The sequence below is a fragment of the Trachinotus anak genome, unplaced genomic scaffold (genome assembly GCF_046630095.1).
Source record: "Trachinotus anak isolate AG129_WGS33_773 ecotype Australia unplaced genomic scaffold, CSIRO_AGI_Tana_v1 ptg000002l, whole genome shotgun sequence".
Taxonomy (NCBI): Eukaryota; Metazoa; Chordata; class Actinopteri; order Carangiformes; family Carangidae; genus Trachinotus; species Trachinotus anak.
In genome coordinates, this window is record NW_027273853.1 from 2,490,285 (window position 1) to 2,509,636 (window position 19,352).

General features: G+C 41.3%; 1 protein-coding gene across 5 annotated transcripts in view; it reads left to right on the forward strand.

Moving 5' to 3' along the window:
- Positions 1–19,352, forward strand: part of spire2 (spire-type actin nucleation factor 2) — a 41,082-nt gene that overhangs the window by 14,796 nt on the left and 6,934 nt on the right. For all 5 annotated transcript variants that reach the window (XR_011692734.1, XR_011692739.1, XM_071489840.1 and 2 more), the window contains exons 2-12: positions 1,568–1,605; positions 2,069–2,452; positions 4,867–4,947; positions 5,058–5,222; positions 5,940–6,026; positions 6,868–6,985; positions 9,026–9,192; positions 10,981–11,203; positions 13,882–14,009; positions 18,109–18,246; positions 18,358–18,425. Coding sequence is in view for 3 of the 5 variants with exons in the window: in XM_071489840.1 (XP_071345941.1) it covers positions 1,568–1,605; positions 2,069–2,452; positions 4,867–4,947; positions 5,058–5,222; positions 5,940–6,026; positions 6,868–6,985; positions 9,026–9,192; positions 10,981–11,203; positions 13,882–14,009; positions 18,109–18,246; positions 18,358–18,425 (1,597 nt within the window). In the remaining 2 variants the exon portion in view is untranslated. The remainder of the gene's footprint in view (positions 1–1,567; positions 1,606–2,068; positions 2,453–4,866; positions 4,948–5,057; positions 5,223–5,939; positions 6,027–6,867; positions 6,986–9,025; positions 9,193–10,980; positions 11,204–13,881; positions 14,010–18,108; positions 18,247–18,357; positions 18,426–19,352) is intronic.

Below are 19,352 nucleotides of genomic sequence, written 5' to 3' on the forward strand. Positions count from 1 at the left end.
AGGGCAGTAATAATAGAGTTTCTTGGCCCTCCTTCAGTGTCAGTTGCCGCCTTTTGTTGCAGATTGAAGCAGCGTCTGTGTTCACACAAGGAACAGAGTGATGCTCTGTTTGTCTGACATTCATGTCCTGCTCTCAGCACTTTGTTGCTGACAGCAGAGGCTGCTGTTGTAGGTCGACCAATCACCACATCCAGGCCTGTGCTCCCTATTTAACTATTTTTTCTGCTGATCTCTCTTCTCTCTCTTTTTACCACTTACTTGATTCTCTTTTTTCCCTGGTGTTTACACTGGTGCTGTTTCCCTGTCTCTCTTTGTCTCTGTCTCCTGCTCCTCTAGTCTGTCCAGTCTCCTCTTTCTCCGCAGTGAGAGCTGCTGATCGAGGAGTTTCAGGTCTCTCGGGTGTCATTACTGACATCTGAGCAGGGAGAGAGAGCTTTCCTCTGTCTCACACACACAGACACACACAAACACACACGGTACCTCTATCTTCATGAGGGCACTCACTAACATAATGCATGCCCAGGCCCCTTACACTAATCTAAACCATCCCAGCTGAATTCCTAACTCTAAACCTAATTCTAACCCTGATGGAGGAACATGTAATGAGTATAAGACTGAAAACAGGCTGACTGTGGCCCTGTTCAGTCCTGGTATTAACATCTGTCTCAGGTGATCCAATCACAGGTGAACAGCTCCAAGTTCAGGTGTGAACGCACCCAGGACGCATTGAGGACGCGTTTCAGATCTGATCACTCAGACCACATTCAGAGGTGGCCATGTTCTTTTAGCAGTGTGAATGCAAATGTGTCCTAGGCCATTTATTGTTTCTAATGGCTAAAGTCTCATTATACTGTAAAGCTGTGCACAGCATTGACTCACTCAGTTCTTCCTAACCCTCTCTCTCTCTCTCTCTCTCTCTCTCTCTCTCTCTCTCTCTCTCTCTCTCTCTCTCTCTCTCTCTCTCTCTCTCTCTCTCTCTCTCTCTGTGTGTGTGTGTGTTAATGCAGGTGTGAGCAGGGCCTTATTGTTCCTGTAAAGTTCACATATTTATTATTTTTGTTTTAAGTCATATCTACAGTTTCGACTTTATGAGGTTTAATTGTATTTTCTTAACAGTCCTGCAGAGAGCTGTGGGTTTAAAGCTTTATTTCAATCAGAAAAGCAGAAACCATGAGCAGCACCTGTCTCTCCTGTTGTGATTGTCCAAAAGGCGCATGTGCATTTTTCATGTGAAACTGTATTTGCAGAAAAAAAATCAGGAGCATATTACACTGTAAGACACAAAGTATTTTGAAAATGTCACAGAATTAATTGTTTTATATGACACCAAAATCTGGTGCTCACTAATAGAAGAAGAAAAATACAGTAATTACAGCATTTTTAGAGTTGTCCTGCTCAGCAGTGAACATAAGTGAATTAACTTCACAGTTTCTGCAGAAATATCAGAAACTCTCATATTTAACATTTGGATGGAAAAGTCAGAAATCACCCAGAATTGTCCTTTGAGTAGAAGTGTGTAAGTCTGAGGTCCCCAATGAGTTGTGTGTCTCCTGTTTTGTCTCTCCAGATGACGGGCCTCCTCCTCCACCTACTGCAGAGCGTCAGGTGAGACAGGAAGCAGAGAAACACAAAGTACTTCACTGTTTATGATAGCTAAACATAATTTACCATATCAGCTGTGATAGAAACTTTATTTTCCACATAAGTTTTTTTTCTAGGTTTTTTTTTTTTGAACTATACATTTTACCCTTCTAAAACTGTGTCCACCATCGACTTCCTCCTCTTGGCATATTGTAAATTTCATGTCACTCTTCACTGCTGAGGGTGAGAGGTGATGACATGAAAAGCAAATTACTGACAACTACTGCCAGCACTTCAAAATTTGCCATACTGTATGTACACGAAATCCCATCACTTAAATGTCTTCAACACAGTCACACAATATCCCAACCTGATTATTAGAGACATCATGAGGAGTATTTTCAGGCTGAATTTTGACAGACTTGGTATGGGAAATGTTATTGGTGCAGGCCAATCTAACTGTCTCCCCCTGTAACTATCCCTCCAGCTGGTCCAGTCGCTGGGAGTGGCCATCTACCAAGCTCTAGACTGGGGACTGGACGACAGTGAGGAGAGGGAGCTCAGCCCACAGCTGGAGCGCCTCATCGAACGCATGGCTGGCGGGGACCAGAGCGGAGAGGGTGTCAGCACTGCCAGTAATGGCACAACAGATGAGGGGTACAGTGGGCAGGAGGAGGAAGAGGAGGAAGAGGAGGAGCAGGAGGAAGCGATAAGGCCGGTGTGTACATTCCGCCAGGTGATGGCGATGTGTGCCTCTCGTCTGGCCAACCCAAGCTTGGCTCCAGAGCACTACCAGGCTGTCTGCAGGGCTCTGTTTGTAGAGACTCTGGAGCTACAGACCTTCCTCATCAAGATCAGAGATGCTAAGGAGGTGTGTTAACATAACCCTTAACCCATTTCATATTAATAATTACTGAGAATATATTGTGGGAATAAATTCATGGAAATACACACATGGGCCTTTTATTTACTTTAGTTGACTTTCACTGCTGCTGCCCCCAGTGGCCTGCACCTTGCAGTGTGTGCACCCTGAATTTGAAATGATCTCGATCCTGCTATATTATTATTCCTGTTCACATGCTACAGAGCAGAGACTGATAGACAACTGAAGAAAGCACATCCACAGCTCCCCTCCAGTGTCACTGCAGTGGTTTACCTCTGTTGAACAGAAACACTGTGCGGGAAGCTGTTGTTTTTACATGAGTATATGCAGATGGAGTCATACTTTGATTAATATGTAAGTTATTTAGTTATCATTTTGGTTATGAAGAAAGTTTTTTGCCGTTGCCTTATTTTGTATCAACAAGTTAAAGGTACCCTGAATTTTGAAGTTTTCAGTCACTGTTTCTCACCAAAACACACTGTGCGTCTAACACTGCATTCACCTCCTCATAAAATATTTACAAAACAGATTATTTGACTTTTTTTAATTCATCAGTCATCTTCTTCCCAGCCTTTAATGGACCGTTGCTACATTTCTTCACATATTACACTACATTTAACACATCAACACCTGTTTATCTGTCAAACAGCATAAAACTGTCAGCAGGAATGTGGATTGCGTTGCCCCACACAATAAGTGTGTATCCATGTGCATCCACACAAACAAAAAACAGAACCCAGCAGTAAAAACAATGCTCCACTGGTATTAAAGCTTTAACTGCTGAACCCTGAAACTCACGACAGATCTGATCAGACAGGTTATAAACAAACCCCGAGGTTACTTGAATTAATTTGAAAATGAAAATAAAAGTAAAGGTAAAATTATGACAGTTTGTTTGTGCTGTAAACATCCATCACAGTTTGCAGCCTGATCTCTAGACTGAACTTTGACCTACAGTACTTGACTAAGTCGTGTGCACTCATGGTTTGTCTTTGCAGTAAAGGATCATCACCGACATCACATTTGCACTGTTTTGGTTTTACCTCTGAATGAAGTTGTAGCTAATCTTAATCTAAACCTGTCGGCTTTATAAACTGTCTGATCATCTGACTGTTCATGGCTGTTGTCAGTGGGACAAGTTTTCAGTGGTGTCACCATGTCCCAAGATCTCAGCAAATGCCTTGCTGCAAACATTATTCTCATAACTGACTGAACAAATGGCCTCAGCTATGAAAATAAAGCCCAAGTCATAACTAACTATAGTTTTCCTTTAAAGAAACCTACAGGTTAGCCAGACTTCATTGGAAGAATTTATAGGAAGAATGTGGTGGCCACATGTATTAGGATGCCCTCGCTTCAAGTGCCCTCACTCATGTTTATTTCTTTTACCTCCAAATAGTCTTATTCAGTGTTGAGTGATTTGGGTTAAGGCCACTGTGTGCAGAATCTTTTTGTTTTTATGCTGGTGACAGCAGCGTCCATTCTTTCGTCCTTCCCAGTCTTGAGAACGAAATATATCAGAAACGTCTTGGGAATGTCTTCAAATTTGGCACAAACTTGGACTCAAGGATGAACTGATTCGATTTTGGTGGTCAAAGGGCAAAGGTCCTGTGACCTCACAAAACATGGGCTTGGCCTCATGTATAAGTAAGTTATATCTTGGGCATTTTATGTCTTCATTTGTTAGGACAGTGAATAGAGACAGGAAGTGCAGGGACAGAGAGGGGGAAATGACATGAAGTAGAGTCTAGCCAGCCTGGAGTTGAACCGGGGACTCGCCTTCTCAGAGCTTATGCGCACACATGGTAATAGCTCTAACCATTCAGCTATCTGGTAAGATTTGGCACAAACATTCTCTTGGACTCGAGGATGACTTGATTAAAATCAGATGAGCAAAGGTCAAAGTTCAAGGTCACAGTGATCTCACATTCTTGTGAATGCAATTTATTACAATATTACATCTGGCACAAACATCCACTTGGACTCAAGGATGAACTGATTAGATTTTGGTGGTCAAAGGTCATAGGTCACTGTGACCTCGCAAAACACATTTTTAACTCACAAATTCAAACACTAATTATGACACAATTTAGCTCAAATATGTATAAGGATGAAATGAAGTATAGAACATTTTATATCCAAAAGGTCGAAGGTCAACTTCACTGTGACATCATAATGTTCTGTAAAATCACTTCTGTCCATTATTCTTACAAATGCAAGCTGATGCTCACACCGACTTGTACACATGGGGGCTTTAACATGAGAATACTGCAGTCCATTTAACGCCATTGAAAATAGCCCCTTCAGGCTTTTCACCGGTGTCTGCATTGCTGCTGTTGTCAATGTACAAGCTTGTGATTGTAAAAAAAAGTCAATTGTGTCTGTTGCCTGTTGGTACTCAGATGCTGAAGAAGATCACAACAGAGGAAGCTCTGGAAGACAGGTCTACAGCTGAACTGGATGCACTGAAACACAGAGACTGGGTGAGTTGAAACAAGCGAGGGCACAGTGTGACAGAGAGGACAATGCAACAGTGTGTGTGGCTCAGGAAATTAGTGTTGTCACATGCAGATGTGCGTTGTTTCTATCTCAGGCACGTCTGTGGGTGCAGCTGATGAAGGAGCTCAGGCAGGGAGTGAAGCTGAAGAAGGTGCAGGAGCAGCCGTTCAACCCACTGCCCACCGAGTTCAGCCTCACACCCTTTGAGATGCTGATGCAGGACATACGAGCTCGCAAGTTCCAGCTGCGTAAAGTCATGGTGAGAGACAAGCCCCAGTTTTAAACAATCAAGTCAATATCATTAGACATGTTATTAAGATGAAGATATGAAAACAGTTGAAATGTCAGTTGAACTATAAGCAATTAGCAATCAGTAAGTGTCAGTGATGTTAAGTTGTTGATGCTGCAAGCAGTTGAGGTGTCAGTCACAGCAGAGAAGCTTAGAGCTGCTGCAATGTCAGCAGAGGTGTGAGCTGCTGACAGCAGCCAAATCAAACCATCATATGTTCTGAGAAAAAAATATCATGAACCTGGGAATCAAACCCAGGTCTCACATGTAGCAGGTATAAGTTCTACCATCCTTTAAATGATTACTAACATTTGGAAAGTCATTTACAATGAATTAAGGTTTAGCCTAGTGATAATGCCTATACCTCATAAATCATTGTTCTGCCCTACATGAAAATACATGAGCTGCTTTTAATAATGAAAAGTATCAGTCGTGATTCTAGGCCTGTATCACTAGGAATCGGATCAAAAAGAAATTTTTATGGTATCGCCCACCCCTAGTCCTATGGTTGTGTCTCAGGTGAGCTATTGGCTATGCTGCCCCCACAACCTCCGCTGGTAGTGCTCCATTTTGTCCGTATTTGTAAGATTTTAGAAAATGTGGACAAACGCGAACAAAATGAATGAGTTCGGACAGAAGGCAGACAAAGTGCTACAGCTGTTGTGTTGTGTTTCTTGTCTTACCCAGGTGGACGGTGACATTCCTACCAGAGTGAAGAGAAATGCCCATGAATTGATTCTGGACTTCATCAGATCAAGACCTCCACTTAAACCGGTGAGTGGGTTTAGCCATAAGCTCACTGCAGCAGCGTGAAGACGGCTACATGCAAGTGTGCAATTTCCGGGGTCATGTACAGTTTATCCTGAAAACCACTCAGTGTGATCATCATCATACCAGCGCAGTAGAGAATACAGTAGGTAGTAACCAGGCTTAAGAACAAATGCATAAATATGTAGCTTTCTGTATAAATGTAGAGGCATGACAGTTAAGTCTTAGACTTGGGCCTACTCATCCCCTGCCTGAACTGGTTTACATTGATACATTGCTAACATTAGCTTCTCCCTGATACAATTATCCATTGCTTATAGATATGTATATATTACTAGCTAGCTGGCTCAGTTTCCCCTGTTGAACCTCTCTTAAAAATGCACTATTTTGGAATTGCATTCTCTTGAACTGTTATTATTATACCAGTCTCTAAATAGTAGTACTGCCACCCTTAATACATCCTAATATGAGCTTACATATACATGTACACTTTACATATAACACATACCCAGAGATTTGTTTAACAGTTTGTGAACGTAGAATAAGTCTTGTGTCTTTTTGCCCTGTGATTTGATAAAACTGTGCATCTACCTAACAGCTATTTTTATCACTTACACGAGTTTATCAGGACTTTTATTTTGTATATCAGTCAGCAGTTTTCACCAATGATATCATGGCTTTATATATAGTAGTGTTTTAATAATTAAATATTTCTATATTATTATTACTACATGTAATTCTGAGTTTCATTTGAGGAGCACAATTCACTTATTATTATTATTCTTATTCTTAGTCATCTCTTATATTTCTCAGAAGTATGGACTTTCAGATTATTTCTTCTTTTTAGGTCACAGAGCGCAGCCTCCCCCCTCCTCCCCCGCAGCAGCAGTCCCTCCATGACCAGGTCCTGGCTGAGATCAAGCAGGAGAGAAAGCTCAGGCCTGTGGTCCCACCCAGTTCCAGACGTAAGGGAACAATCATGCTTCCCCCCTGTTTCCCCCCTGTGCCTGAATTAAAGCCTCTAACTAAAGGTTAAATCACAACTTTAAGAACTAAATGCAAAATGTCATAAGTTTGCTCATCTTAATAATGTTCTAAAGAGGTACAGAACAAGAAATTCTATTTCTTGTGGACTTATCAAACAGTCACTTAATGTATTTGTCAATGTAAAGAAACAGCTGGATGGTGTGTGGTCCGAGGCATTGTGGTGATATTAAATGATGTGAAAGATGAGGTCTGGTGGCTGCTCCTGTCATCGTACTTTATGTTTCTGTATGTCTGTGTATTTGTCTCTAACCAGCCTATGTACAGTCACTGCATGACTTTCAGTGTGACCCTTGCGATGCTCTTGCTGTGCCATCCAGAAAGCAAATGTTACACTAAAGAGGATGGACCACTCACTCAGTTAAATAATGACTTCAGGGCTAGACTCTCTACAGTAGCCTGTGAGGGTCACAATGCAGTTTGTACTGCATACGAGTTTGTAAGCTGTAGTGTGTAACAAGAGTATTGTTCCATTTAGAGCTACAGCACACGTGGAGGTGGTGTTGCATTTCATAAATATTGACTTGCTATTTACAGATCAAGGTCAGAGTAAGTCAGCATGTAGGCTGTTGATGAAGGAGGTGAAATGTGGACTTACCAGACTCTGTTTAAAGCTACTGTGGGCAATTTATGTAAACAAGGAATCACATCTCTGAAAATGAATTTTAAGCAATATTATCATTTAAACTTCATACAGTGGAGCGAGAATTACAGTCAATTGTCAGAGAATTACAATTGTCTCCAAAAAAGTTGGGACACTCTGTAAAATGTAGATAAAAACAGAATGTGATGATGTGCAAATCGTGTAAACTTTATTGTTTTAGGAAAAATATTTGCTCAGTTTGAATTTGATGCAGCAACACATTTTTAAAAAGTTGGGACAGTTCAGACCACAGGACAGTTTTCCATTTCACCTCAGACCATCTTAAATGAGCTCCTGTTCATTTCCAGAGACAAGGCTGAGTCAGCCATGTCTCTGGATTATGGTTAGATATGGTTTCTTCTGTGCATGGTGGAGTTTCAACCTGCATTTGTGGAGCAGCGATGAACTGTGTTCACAGACAATGGTTTTCAGAAGTGTTCCTGAGCCCATGCAGTGATTTCCATTATAGAATCATGTCTGTTTTGTCTGCACATCATCACATTCTGTTTTTATTTACATTTTACACAACGTCCCAACTTTTTATGAAACAGGGATGTAATTATTTGCTGTTAAAACCAATTTTGAACTAATTGTTAGAATCAATCACAGTGGTGACATCATCAAAGTGAGTGTTTCTCAAAACTGAAACCACCTCTCCAGAAAAACCCATGGCTCACTGTCTCTGCTTCTTCTCCATGGCGACTTTTACTGAAGCAGATAAACTTTGTAAATGAAGTGGGGTTTTTTTGTTTGTATTTTTTTATTTGATTTGATTTTCAGTTTTTACTTGTTCGCCTATATATCATTGGAATTTTCTGAAAACACAAAAATGACGTTGTTATGGCTAACTTGCTAGAAATTCTGCTAACAAGCCAGTAAACAATTACATTAGCATTTATTTGCAGTTGTGTTTCTGGCCACCAGTGTACACCGGGTTTACCAAAACTTTGTACTTCAAACAGCTGCTGGAAGCGAGGTTGATGAATGAGGTAAAACCAAAAGAACGAGCAGAAAGGTGCTAAAAACTGAGTGAAACTGCAAAGTTGGCTAATTCTCTATTGTTAATATAGAAGCATAAACTGGAAGCACTTCTTCCTGATTTGTGCTGTAAATCAATACAAGAAATTCTAAATGACTCGGTGACTTAAAATAACAATAAATCCTGTGGCAAACCTACAGTGGAACTGTGGCTCCCCTTGACGTCAGTGATGCTGAAATGCTGCACACAGTCCATTGTACATGTTGAGTCACTGCCCTCTGATCTCAGTGCTTCTTGCGTATTTGTTCCCTGATGGCATTTTGGTTTCTCTCCCTTCAGCATTTGGCTCTCTCCCCTGCCTGGCTCAGACTTGTACCTGTAATGTCAAATCTACTTCGTGTATCGACCTGTCCGTGTCAGAGCCCGGGCCCCGGCCGCCATCCCGCCCTCGCATCCTGCTCAAGGCCCCAACTCTGGCAGAGATGGAGGAGATGAACATATCTGAGGTGAGGTCAGGCAGGAGCTCGAAAAACTGAAATCTTGGAGGGGAAAACAAAAAGAATCATTGGAATCATAGCTGCTGTCTTAAGCATCTGTGCAGTTACAGGATAGCACAGAGGGTAGAAAGTGAAATGATGGTTGAGACTCAAAGACTCAACAGCTGAAATCATTTGTCTTGTTGCTGTGCATTAAGCTAAACATCAACACCTGACAATGTGTTTCCCCCTTTTTCTTTTCTTTCTTTAAAGCGTCCTCACTGGACATGGGGGTGGGGGTTCTATTCTTTTTCTCATTCTTCTGTGCTGCAAGCTGAATTTAGGTCAGAGAAGGTGACGTGAGTTTGGTTCATCTTCTCTCTTCTTCTTCTCTCCCTCTTTGTTCATCATTTAAAGCACATATTTTATGGAGGTCTCCTAAAACACAGAGTCTCTCGCAGGAGTTGAAGCCTCCTCTGTGGTCACCATGAAACCTGTGTTCAGCAGCACAGACACTTAATACTGCTGCTGCAGTTCAGAGCTGATGAGAGTTTAAGTTCTGCTTTAAAAAACAGAATAATGGATTTTAGATGTTGCCCTCTTTCTGTTCAACAGATAAGTAAATCAAGGTGTAAAATTTTAAACAAGGTTCATTTTCAGGAAATTCCACTTGTTCTAAGGCTGACTTAAGTTACCATAGCAACTTATCCCTGCAGACTAGCTCGATAGCCTGATTGTGGTTGTATTAGTTTTCAGGCTGAACCAGTCTCAGTTTTCCATTTGATTCCTCTGTACTGTTGCTTTGTGAACATGAGTCAGATTTCTGTTTGTGTCAGATTGATCACATTTTATCATTTATACTCAACATCTTCCTCAGTGTGTGTATGTATCTGTGTTTCTGCACAATATTATAGTCAACATATGTTTTTAAATGCCCTCATATTTGAATAAAGCTAATTAACAACTATGGCCCATGGCTGTAGCATCACAGTGAGAAATATCTTCGCTCGTCTCTTTAAATTTTACTCTGATAGAAATTAAAGAAATAGATGCCAAGAAATCCACTTTTGACATATTTAATAAGGGGCAGACATATTTCTGCCAGACATATAAACAATATTTCCACTATATAGACTAGACCTAAACAACTTAATTCAACTGACAAAGAGCTTGTCTAGAAAAGTGCCAGTCATTTTTTTTCTGTTGATTTTGAACATTGAACTTTTCCAGAGTGATGAAACGCCAGTTATTTCATTTTGTTGATATAAAATAAACACTTTGTCTGCAGGAAAATTGCATTACTCAAATAGGAATTGAACCCACAATGTCATGATTACAGCAGAGCAGCAGCTCTGTGTTCATGAGTCTGAGCTCACTGCCAGTCTATAACATGGTGCCAGGAGTTGGGTTCTGTTTTTTCAGTGACAGTAGTTTTGTGTGTTTTTGTTTCAGTGTCTTCTTCCTCATATGTTTTCTTTAATGTGAGTTGATGTGAATTGTGTTGAATGACGTAGACTGAATGATGACATCAGCTCTGGTTTGGCTCCATTAAACAGATTCAGGTTCAGTTTGTTCGACAGGCTCTTCACAGACATCACCCACTGAACCTCTCAAGCTTAGCCTGACCACACTGTACATCAGCTTAATGACATATCTGTATATACACACTCTGATCCTGTGTTGCCTTCTGTCCATCATTTCACCTCTTCTTTGTTTTCCTGCTCCACCTCCAATGCTGCCCCTTCACTTCCCTACTTCTCTTCTTTCTCCACCCTCAACCCTTCCTCTCTCTCTCTCCGACCACCATTTCCGCAACAGGAGGAGGAGTCTCCAGACAATGGGGAGTTGAGGAGGGCAGAGAGCTCCCCCATGCCTCTGAAGAGGGATCGCTCCTTCTCGGAGCATGACCTGGCCTTGCTCCGTGGAGAGATGCTTCCTTCACTCTCTGAGTCAGCACAGCTGGATGGAGCGGTCAGGCTGAGGGGCGAGAGGCCGCGGTCTCGGACGCTGACGAGTGGCGGGCCGCCTCCTTATCACCGAGGTCAGTATGTAAATGTGGGCAGACCTTCTTCACACTAGACGTTTTGACTTGTCTAGCACAGGTGTCACTAACAGAATTATAAATTGTTGCTTTTCAATCATTGCTGGAACTGAGAGATCATCATTGTTATCAGACTTACCTGTGCTTCTCCTGCTGAAGAGTGCTCAGATTTTAACATCAACAGTCAGTAAGGTACAACATAAAGAGATGTTTCACAGGAAAAAAACTGCTGATGTTCATCAAGCAAACATGTCAAAGCCAAGAAATGGTGGGGCTGATCTTGTGTCAGTTCAGCAGGAGAAGCTTGTGTCCTTCATGTGTAAACATCTGACAGTTGAGGAAAAGTTTTAACTTGCACACCAGAAACCAGAATTCATGTTCGGGTTGATGTTCTTGAACTAAAATCCTGCTCAGCTCCTGTTCTTATTTTCGCCACTGTTGTTGATTTTTAAAAAATGAAAAAAAAACAAAAAAACATTGATATGCAAAAATATAAAGACACCGAAACATATGAGTTGTTACAAACACAAACACATAGGCCTGAAAATAAGATGTAAGTGGAGAGTTGTCAGTCTGACTCTGAGCAGAACTAAACAGCTGAGCAAGAGTGAGGCGTGCTTCATTGACATCCAGCAGTCTGCAGTTTAATTAATTACTCCCATTAATCCCAACAAAATAACTCATCGATTCAACTCATTGGTTTGATAGAAAGATAATTAATGACATCACCTGCTGTGGTGTGTGTTTGCAGTGAGAAGCTGCAGATGATTCACACTGGCTGTAGTTTCACTTCTCTTCCCACAGAGGGAGACATGGTGCCAGTTATACTACAGCACACTCTGTATATTTATCCTGATCTATGTGTTAATGAACTGAAGACTTCGATCATTGTAGGCAAGCCAAATTTATTTGCATAGCACATTATCATACACAGAGGTCATTTAATGTGCCTTACTAAAATAAAAGAAGCATAAGAATAGATGTAAAAAGCATCATAAGAAAAAAGTGTAAAACAGTATAAAAACAAAGATTATAAAATAGATCATAGCTAATTAAAGAGCAAGATTAAAAGATTAAATGAAGGCAGTGCAGAACAGAGCAGTTTTTAGCTTCTTTTTAAAGCCACTTGCAGTTTGGGCAGATTTGACCTGGTCCACTGGGAGCTGGCTCCAGCAGTGGGCAGCACAGTGGCTGAAGGCCACTTCACCCTGTTTAGTTTGAACTCAAGGCACCACTGAGCAGTTCCCACAGATCCTAGAGACCTATTAGGCTTATATCCATGAAATTTCACATATAATTTGGCCATAAACTGCTTTCAAGCCAAAGCCCCCACAAACTGAGGGCACTTAGATCCCCAATCCAGTGGCTACAACAGTCTGAACACCCTTTTAAAGTTTCCAGCTCTTCTGCCTTGAGGCCTGGAAGGAAGACAGTAGTGCAGTAGCTAGAGGGTCATGACAAAACCCAACAACTATTGATTCTACTGCTAAAAATGAAACACAAGCCCTTTCTAAACCCACTCCTAATTACAGAATGTCTGTGTAATCAAAAGTCAAATATTTTTTAAGGATTTTGTTTCAATGTTCAAGGCCATGAAATGATTCTGTGGTTGTAGAGACAGTGCGTCCTCACTGCCTCCAATCTATCCTCGACCATGCCTCCAGCAATGACCTCATTAAATAACTGTTACCTCACTGAAATAAGAGCTGAATAATGTGTCGGTGCACCATGGTAAGATGCTGGCTGACAGGGTTGACAGGGATTATATCTGCTATGAAGCTACTGGGAAAGTGGGGATGGATTCTAATCAAATATAAAGATGTGCTGATAAAGTCAAACTGAGGGAAGGAGAGGAGAAGTTAATGGGTTTGAATTGTGTAGTGCATGTAAACCACAGGGAGGATGATATGTTTGATGGCCATGGTTCATGCATTAGCAGCCACGTCATCCATATTCAGAGGTAATTGTTTGAAAAAGGATCCTGATTCAATCCCTTCTGAGCCTCTAGATGGCTGAGAGCCGATCCATGCAGCTGCATGCCACAGGCCCGAGACAAGGGTAATAGCTGGATGGACATTTATTATGTAGTACATGACTCTGCCAACAGGAGACTCTCCAGCCTTAACTGTGTGAATGTGAGGATGCAAGGTCGTAAGCCCCAGCTGTCATTGGCAGCTGATCCAAATTATATGTACCAATGCTGTTTGCCGGCCTGTTCCAGCCTTCCTCTTTAGCCTGTTTACTTTCCATTAGAGCCAAATTGACACCTTCCATTTGCAGGATCAAAGAGGCAGCTAGATTCAGCTCTGTGTGGTCTGGTTTAACCCCCTCCTGCTGTCAGGTCACCGAGCCTCCTCCTAGCTCCTCTTTTAGAGCAGTCACTGGATGGACCTCTCAGTGTGATCTGCGTTACAGATGTGCATGGGCTGAATCACTCCACTGAAATGAGATGAATAATACATGACAGCGTTAGAGTTGACAGAGAAACAATCTGAAGGGCTGAGATCTGTGGTGGAGCTAAATGAAAGAGGCTGCTGTGTAATTCATGGGATTTGTGGCTTTCTCTCATTCACTCACTGATGCTGTCCTCATTTCATTCAGTCCTATTTAGTTCCTATGATAAACTCACCTTATTTCCTCTCTGTCTCTTTCACTTCTCATCCATTTCCCCATCCCAGCCTCCTTCCCAGTTACCGGCTGGGCACCATCCTCTCCGGCCCGCCTGTCCCTGAGCTCAGTTGACGAGACCATTGAAGGCTCAGAAATGGCGTCAGGCTCCCGAGCCGGAGATGAGCACCAGTGGATGGTGAGTTAGAATCACAGCAGCTTCCTGCGAAGTCACAGGGGTCCCACTGGTCAGAAAAGTGCACTGCAAAAAGTTCATCTGTTGAGACAGTCTAAATTCTTAAAACAAGAAAACAAATCTTCTAATGTCAAAATTTTTTTCAAACTGTTTCCATTGCAAATCAGTTGGAAATATCTTCTGGAAATGAGAGTTAATATCTTCATACAAATCTTAAGGCTGATGCACAAGGATCCATAAAAGTATCAATAGTCAAAATAAATAATTTTCTATTTCACTACAAGATCCATTTATAGTAGCATCTGCTCTGGAGCTTTCAGTCAAATTACATCATTTTTATCAGCAAATGGAGTTTGCCCATATTTCATCAACTTGTAAATGCTAAAATTTAAATTTTTCCGAGTACTTCAACAACTTCTTCTCCACATCGGCTCAAAAACTGAGGGTCAAAGTGGATTTTTGACCTTTGCAACACCGTTCAAAGAGAAATCTCAGTAACTGTTCTAGAACTTTTAATCAAATCTTCGTCACTTCACCTTCACCAAATGGATAAAAGGTCCTTAAAGGGCTGAGGAACATGTCGAATTTAATGACAACTGCACAACTGCCGATGGCGCTGCTGTGATATGTGATGTGATTGTTTTCTCAGCTGCTGCTTCCAAAGGTCAAAAATCTACTCTGAGTATCATCTCTATTTGCTTGTTATGAAGGAGCTCAGCTGCATTTCCCACAAACCCCTTGTCCGTCAAATAGTGTGACCTCAGGTTCACCATGAGGTCTGCTTAATACACCTTACAGTAAGATTGTTTTTGGTAATCGCTGTTTCCATGGTGCAGAATGAACACTGAAGCACTGAAGCATGAAGTATTGTCTTTCGTTTGGAGATGGACAGTAAAAGAAAAGTGAAGAAAAGATATTAGACAATCAGATCAGATATATTCCCTCTAAACCAACATTAATTAATTTTTTTTTTTTGGCCACTTTTGGGTTGAGCTGCACAATATGACATTATCATCTTATGGCTATATAAGTTGTTATAGCTGATGTTGCCTATTTACATACCTGACACTGAGCAACATTAGCATTCATTTGAAATTGAGTTCACTGGATGAATGTGAGTTCGCTCTGTTTTGGTCTCATGATACTTTGAGTGGCAATGATGAAGAAGAGTGTGAAAATATCAACAAAATGTAGTGCAGCAATCAACCCTGCTTAATTCTCTGTGCACTTGTCAGTTCACCTATTTGCTAATGTTTTTCATCTTCATAAGAAGCTTTCTTTAAAAACATATAATAAAATTGTGGTGAATTTCATATGGAGTAAGAACCTGAAAAAAATAAAGAAATTAATTAAGAAATTAATTAATTAACCTTAAATTAAGTGTGTCAAAGTTGTCAAAATTCTGTTGTCTCCTTTGTAGGACATTTTCAGTATTTCCCGCCTTATTTTGGGTTTTTGTGTGTGTGTGTGTGTGTGTGTGTGTGTGTGTGTGTGTGTGTGTGTGTGTGTGTGTGTGTGTGTGTGTTTGTTTTTAGAGGAAAATAATTTCATTGAAATTCCTCATGAATTTCAATACAACTTGGAAAATATAGCTTGATTTTCCACAGTATGTCAGATACCAGAACCTAATATTTAAAGGTTCTGTAAACATGATTTTAAACAATAATACAGCTACAGGACTACTTTTTGTAAGAAAAAAATCCCAAGGTGCAATGTTAACATGTAAAAATGACAGTTACAGCATGTGACACGACATGAAGAGTTCAATTCAATTTTATTTGTATAGCGCCAAATCATAATATACATTATCTCAAGGCACTTTACAGGGTAAGGTCAAGACCTTGCTTTGTTACAGAGAAAAACCCAACAGTTCCCATAAAGAGCAAGCGCTTGGCGACAGGGGGGAGGAAAAACTCCCTTTTAACAGGAAGAAACCTCCAACAGAACCGGGCTCAGGGTGGGGGGCCGTCTGCCTCGACCGGTTGGGTTTAGGAGGAGATAAAAAAGGGGGGGGGGGGAGAGAAAAACCAGGAACAGCTGTGTAGGTAATGGTGTTATCAATAATAATGACAGATAACAGTGGTTAATAGTAAAGATGAGTCGTGGTGGATCCAGATCCTGCTGCTCCAGAGGCAGAGAGACCTGCAGAATGAGGACAGAGAGAGGGAGAGAGAGGAGAAGCACAAACTACGGGAGAGAAAAAATACAAAGTTAATGGCATGAAGTCATCGAGAGAGAGAGGGGGAGAGAGACAGAAATAGAGAGAGAGCGCCCAGTGAATCATGGGAATCCCCCAGCAGTCTAGCTCTATAGCAGCATAACTCAGGGATGGGTCAGGACATACCCGAGCCAGCCCTAACTATAAGCTTTACTAAACAGGACAGTTTTAAGCCTGATCTTAAAGGTAGAGAGGGGGTCTGCCTCCCGAACCCACACTGGGAGCTGGTTCCACAGGAGAGGAGGCTGATAGCTGAAGGCTCTGCCCCCCATTCTACTCTTACAAACTCTGGGAACCACAAGTAGACCTGCATTTAGAGAGCGAAGTGTCCTATTGGGAAAATAGGGAAGTATAAGCTCTCCAAGGTACGATGGTGCCTGACCATTAATGGCTTTGTAGGTGAGGAGGAGGATTTTAAATTCTATCCTGGATTTTACAGGGAGCCAATGCAGAGAAGCTAACACAGGAGAGATGTGATCTCGTTTCCTAGTTCCTGTCAGTACTTGTGCTGCCGCATTTTGGATCAATTGGAGGCTTTCTACTGCATTTTTGGGACATCCTGACAATAAAGAGTTACAGTAGTCCAGTCTTGAGGTAACAAATGCATGAACTAGCTTTTCAGCATCCTTTAGACACAGAATGGGTCTGATTTTAGCAATATTGCGCAGGTGGAAGAAGGCTGTCCTAGAGACTTGCTTTATATGTGAAGTAAAGGACAAGTCCTGGTCAAAAATGACACGAAGGTTTCTGACTGTAGCACTGGAGGCCAAGGTGATGTCATCCAGAGTCAGTATATTATCACATAGTGTATCTCTGAGGTGTTTTGGGCCAATTACAATAACTTCAGTTTTGTCTGAATTTAAGAGTAAGAAATTAGTGGTCATCCAGGTTTTTATGTCCTTAAGACACACCTGAAGCTTGGCTACCTGGTTAGTCTCACCTGGCTTCATGGATAAGTACAGCTGGGTGTCATCTGCGTAACAATGGAAATTTATCTGGTGCCTCCTAATAATGTTTCCTAGAGGAAGCATATATAGAGTGAAAAGTATTGGTCCTAGCACAGAACCTTGTGGAACTCCATGACTGACTTTAGTTATGATAGAGGAGTCATTATTAACATGAACAAACTGGAGTCTATCTGACAGATATGACTTAAACCAGCTTAGTGTGGTTCCTTTGATGCCGACCATATGTTCTAGTCTCTGTAATAAAATCTTATGATCGATGGTGTCAAATGCAGCACTAAGATCTAGTAGGACAAGTATAGAGACAAGTCCATTGTCTGAGGCTATGAGGAGATCATTGGTAACCTTAACCAGAGCTGTTTCTGTGCTATGATGGACTCTAAAACCTGACTGAAAATCTTCAAACAAACCATTCCTGTGCAGATAATCACATAACTGGTTTGCAACAACCTTCTCAAGGATTTTGGAAATAAAGGGGGGGTTGGATATAGGTCTATAATTGGCTAAAACATCTGGATCAAGAGTAGGCTTTTTAAGTAGAGGTTTAATTACTGCAACTTTAAAAGCCTGCGGTACATAACCAGTTGATAAAGATAAGTTAATCAGACTTAATATAGAGGTGACGATTAAAGGAAAAACTTCTTTGAACAGCCTTGTTAGAACAGGGTCTAGAAGACAAGTCAATGGTTTAGATGAAGCGAGCTCAGAGAGATGTACAGGAGAGAAACAGTCAAAATATAAGCCAGTTACAGTGGACTCTGAGGCTGCTGAACTGGACAGTACTGTATGTGTGTCATGTGTGTCTGAAATCTCAATCTGCTGCTCACTAGAAACTATTGAATGTTTTACTGTGTAAAAAATAATGGATGAGTGGACAGACTGATGAATCTCTTCTTCTTGTGCTGTCGGCTGTTCTCAGGAGGAGTTCAGCCACCCTGTGGAGAGTCTCGCCTTAACCGTGGATGAGGTCATCAATGTGCGCCGAGTGCTTGTCAAAGCAGAGATGGAGAAGTTTCTTCAGAGCAAAGAGCTTTACAATAACCTGAAGAGAGGCAGGGTAATGGAGAGGAACCCTCATTGCTGTTTCTCACTGTTGTGTTTACAGTAAATGGACTCTGTAACTCTGTGTGTGTGTGTGTGTGTGTGTGTGTGTGTGTGTGTGTTTCAGGTATGCTGCTGCTGTAGAGTGAAGTTCCCCCTCTTCTCATGGCCATCTACCTGCTTACTGTGTAAAAGGTATCAAAGAAAACTTTATCTCACCAGTGAGAACAGAATTTCTGAAATGTTTTTTCTTCAAATGTCGTTTGTCAAATGTTTGTTCCAGAGCTGTGGCTGAGATTTTACTAAGGTCACGAAGTACCCCACCTCCACCATTCCTATTTTAGTTTTTATTAACCATAATCTGTCCATCAAAACAATAACAAAAACGGTGTTGGGTGACGTCATGAAATAGTGTGTGTGGGATAATGGGAGTTGTTGTCTACACCACCATTACCATCAGTTTCTCATGGGTTGGATTTCTTCAGTGTCAGTCATTCAGCAGGTTTTTACCTGGAGCTGAATTCTCCACAGAGGTCTCCTCTCCACAACAATGAGACGAGCTGATTAGAACCAGTAAAAACACTGAATAAAACTGTTCCACATTTAAAGTCAGAGTTTCGCCGTTATAGGCTACGGTGGACACAGGGCATCAGGGAATGGTTCGTAGCTGAGACTGCTGCTAACTCAGCTCCAGGTAAAAAATTGTAGCTGAATTATCCACAGAGTTGTCCTCCTCTTCATGACCAATAGACCAGGGGATTAAAACCGGTAGAAACAACACGTAAAGCACAGCAGACACAGGACATCTCTGAGCTGAGTTCAGCTTTTTTTTCTGATAATTTAAGATCCAGACATCCGATGACTAAAATCTTCACCCAGTAAAAATATATAACTGAAAACAACCAAGTTGTAAAAAGCATGTCTTAAAAATGTGACTTAAAACTAGATAAAAGTCAATTTTGAGCTCCTGACAGGAAACCAGAACGCTGACACATGAGAATAGGGAATCATTGACAACCAAATGAAACAGACAGTTTGCATGATTAAATTCATTCAGGCGTTAGAGCAGGATAACATATTTACATGACACCTGTGGTGGGAAAAAAATAGTAAACATATCGC